The 4,254-nt window shown below is 34.8% G+C and overlaps 1 protein-coding gene across 1 annotated transcript in view; it reads right to left on the bottom strand.

The window, feature by feature from the left end:
- The window catches only part of LOC107737767 (voltage-dependent P/Q-type calcium channel subunit alpha-1A-like), a 115,608-nt gene that overhangs the window by 36,473 nt on the left and 74,881 nt on the right, over window positions 1–4,254 (bottom strand). Inside the window, exons 34-38 of the mRNA XM_016549389.1 lie at window positions 3,204–3,206; window positions 2,064–2,180; window positions 1,068–1,133; window positions 844–941; window positions 602–752 (exon numbers count right to left, since the gene is read on the bottom strand). Of these exons, the coding sequence (XP_016404875.1) occupies window positions 602–752; window positions 844–941; window positions 1,068–1,133; window positions 2,064–2,180; window positions 3,204–3,206 (435 nt within the window). The remainder of the gene's footprint in view (window positions 1–601; window positions 753–843; window positions 942–1,067; window positions 1,134–2,063; window positions 2,181–3,203; window positions 3,207–4,254) is intronic.

Raw genomic sequence — 4,254 nt, 5'->3', positions numbered from 1 at the left:
CATCCTGGCGTCTGCTGTCTGTTATCCTGACAGCCATACTATCTGTCCAGGGATTCTGGTAGGTCAGTTGATAGATTCACAGATTAGTGGTGTAATACTAGTTATGACCTGTTGGTTTTGGAGGTAAAATTCTTGGTTTGAACAACCCCCAGCCATATACAATATAACTACATAACACAATACATATAATACAATAAAAACTCATTTGCAGCTTTACATCAGTGGATATAATCAGTAGTGGGAACACATTTGTTTGCATTTTGTTTTGCTGTTTCACTGGAACAGATGGAAAAGCAATAGAGAATTATGTCGCATGTCTGAGTCACTTTTCACCACTGATGACAAATGTGGCGACCACTCAGCAAAACATCAAAATGATACATTCCAGTGCCAGATTCCCTCTCATTATAATATAACGCCCACTAAAGAAATGGAACCTGCTGCTCAACAATTGGAGATCTTTTCATCTCTATTTGATACAAGCTCTCCACAAGCTATTTTGTAAAATAGTAGGGACATGTGGATGTGGATGAAATGTACTCACTATAAATGACGCCTATGAGTACAACGGTAGTAATAACAACAGTGCTGATGTTCTCACCAGAAAGGAACAGAGGAAGATGAAGGAGACAAAGTAGAGGTAGGCAAACTCGCTCCCACATTCTGCCTCCACGTTACCAGAGAGAGGATCACACACCTTCTTTCCCAGACATGACAGCATGATGTCATGCCATGCCTCACCTGTAGCACTCCTACAAACACACGGTGTTGAACTACGGTTATAAAGTGTTCGTAACCCACACACAACATTCAACAGAGCCAGTCTGTGATTCACACACAAACCTGAAGAGCAGCATTAGGGCCTGGAAAAAAGTCCTGAAGTTGTTGTGCTGGTTAATGGCACTCTCACCATCCTCCTCAATCGCAATGTTCCCAAACAGCTGTGAAACACAAAACACACCCCAGCATAAGCCCACAATCTCATTGCCCACTACCTTCAAATATAGCCATTTACCTATTCTCAGTATGTCCTGTGCAACCTCCCACACACTCTCTCACATACTCACCTGCATGCCAATGATGGCGTAGATGAAGAACAGCATGGCGATGAGTAGGCACACATACGGCAGAGCCTAAGCAAAGCAGATAAGTCCAAATTAACCAACAATTAAATGTGGGTGAAAACCTGTTACTGGCAGTTTGAGGAGAAATGTGCAGCGTATTGTCAAAATATTAGGATAAATTTAAGTAAATTGGGACACTTTTTGAGCTGACTGGGGGAAAAAAATGTCCCAATTAACCTGAATTAACCCCTAACAAAAACATTGACTACATAGAAAAAAAGGTATGAATTCTTTATGCTTTAGTTATTCATTGTCCGTGTTTTATGCAAGCCACATTGTAAATATGCTCTTTTCATAACAAATTTCTGACTAGCACATAACATAAGTGCGTTTGCGCCTTATCTGATTAATCTTACGCGTAATGATTTGTTCTGATTTTAGTTTCGTTAATTTACACGCAAACAAAGCACCTCAGTTTCAGCTCACACAGTTATTACTGTTAACTTAAACTAAATCTGAAACGATTAAAAACACCTTTTTAATTGAAATACAACAGAAAAATCAAATAAAAATATTAGATGAAAAAAAATGTCGCTTTGGCAACTAACTTTTTAAGTTAAGAGGTAAAATTACTAACTGGGAAAAAAAAAAAACTAAAACTGAAAATAATATAAAAACAAAACCTAAACAATAATATAAAAAAAGTAATAAAACTTACAAAAGTACATAATAAAATGACTAACATTTAAGCTAAAAATTTAAATAAAAACTGAAAATATAAAAATAAAAGCTAATTCAAAATATGAATAAAAGCTATAATAATATTTGAATAATAAGAAAATAACAATACACAGGTCAAGCAATTCAGTCCGCAATGGTATTGATTATAATTGCAAAAAAAAACTTTTTTGTTGCTCAACAGCATGCTGTAGTAAAAACTATTTATCATCATAATGCACATTTTTCTTCACGACTTCATCATTGATGTTATAATTTTACCTTGAAAGACTGAACGAAGGTCCAGAGCAGGATGCGTATGGTCTCACCCTGCCTGAGCAACTTAATGAGACGAGCAGCTCTGAAGAGCCTTAGAAAACTCAGATTTATGAAGTTGTTCTACAGAGACAGAAAGGAAGCAGTAGACAGAAATAAAGAAGGGGCAGGCAGAGAGAGAAAGGAAATTATGTCAGTCTAAAACATTTGATTTCAAATTGTGAACAAATTAAAAAGGAAGGAAGGAAAGAAAGAAAGAAAGAAAGATAGAAGGAAAGAAGGACAGAAGGAAGGAATAAAATCAAACAAGGAGAAACCGACAAGACTGAACAGGCTCAGCATATCCAATGGTGAAAAAGGGGAAAAGACAAAGATAAAGGGAGGAGGCAGCAACTCATACAAAAAATTTATATACTTATATAATAAAATAAAATATTGTAAAAAAAAAAGTCCTCTTTAGGGAAAGGGAGTGCACAGACCCTAACTTCTTGCTTCAGTCAACCAAATGCACTGATCTGTAGATTCACGTGGAATCATGCCAACCACACTAATAGCTTACAATGACCAACAGAGGGCACTAGCAAAGACAAGAGACACATGTGCTGGGTTAAAGGACACATTTCAGTCAGTTGTGGGAAAGTTTTGTATTTTTTCCCCACTTTTATTGAAAGCGTCAGAAACTGAGGGGAAGAAACTGACTGTTTAATGTCCTTTAAGCAGCACAGAAATACAGGGAAACAAAAATAGAATACGAGTTCACGGTGGATTTAACGCCATCTCTACCTTCAAAATTTAATTTAAATTCATGCTTTAAATGTCTTTAGTACGCTTACATCTATGTGTGTGTTGATGTATTTGAATGCATCTTCTGTATGAAGATGCAGTGTCAGAAACAATAATTACTAGCGTTCCCTGTCAGCAAAAAAAAAGCAAAACATGCATTCAGGAAACCTGCGGAGAAACACCAAACGTTTCAACTGTGTGCTACGGATCAATTACACCTCAACTGAGAGGGGTTTTGTCATATTGTTAGACAAGCAGGGGTGAAAGGTCATCATGACTCGAGCACATGCATCATTATATCATCATCAGCCAAAGGGAAACAGATGCATTAGATGCATTACTACAAAAAAAAAAATTACAAACCATCTACATGTAGATGTTGCAGAAGCATGGTTTATAGCAGTATTTTTGGAGGTTGATTAAACAACCATTGTGATTGGTCAGGTCAGGTCATGGATATACACATGAGATTCATAGTGCATTTTGATTGGATGGAGTCATCAGAGGGCAAAGCCGCCATAAAGAAGAGTTTAAAGAAAGCATGTAAAACAAAGATAAAACAAGACATGAATTATCATTATTCATATCAACAAACCTTTCGATTCAAATAAAGGTTGATTACAACAAAAAAACGTTTCTTTTTAAAATGATGCACTTTTCATATGCATTCAATGCAGTTTGAAAAGCTTTTATCAATACATATATATTTGTCAGTCATGTAACTGGAGATCAGACTTCAGTCTTTAACTACAATTTTAACTAAACATCAGCACTGAACTCTTCAGGTGGATCTCCAGGAACAGGACTGGGGCTTATAGAATTCAAAACAAAACAAAAAACAACAACAACAAAAACCACACCATATCATAAAGTATTTCACATCACATTTCTGTTAAAAGACACCATAAAAGTCCATTTGTGTTTGCTTTGAGGTCATCGATATGCTTGTGTAATCCTAAAAACTGATAGAGTATATTAAATTAAAAATTCATATTCACAGTTTTTCTTTGCTGGGGAAATGGAACAAAAGTATAGCTGATTGAAATGTAGGCCCAATAAAATGCTCTCTAGAATGTGAATGTCCCTTTCCCCTAATGCAAGCTGACGTCGAAAGTATAACAACCAGACTGTGACGTAAACTAAAGCCTACTGCCATTTAAAAATATAAATTAAAAAAATGTACAAAAATAAATAAACAAACATTTAAAAAAATAACCACATAAAATAATACATTTCAAAATGAATAAATATCAAAATAAATACATAAAAATGGCATTTTCAAATAAATAATACATTTCTAATTCTTATAGACCAAATAATGTAACTAAACTCTCCAGGTAAATAAAAATTAAAAATAACTACATAAATAAAAATATTGTATTTCCAAATTTTAATATATATATATATATATATA

This window comes from Sinocyclocheilus rhinocerous, unplaced genomic scaffold (genome assembly GCF_001515625.1).
Source record: "Sinocyclocheilus rhinocerous isolate Xijiao unplaced genomic scaffold, SAMN03320098_v1.1 scaffold43, whole genome shotgun sequence".
Classification (NCBI taxonomy): domain Eukaryota; kingdom Metazoa; phylum Chordata; class Actinopteri; order Cypriniformes; family Cyprinidae; genus Sinocyclocheilus; species Sinocyclocheilus rhinocerous.
Note: the sequence above shows the minus strand (reverse complement) of the source record. Positions and strands in the feature narration are given on the sequence as shown.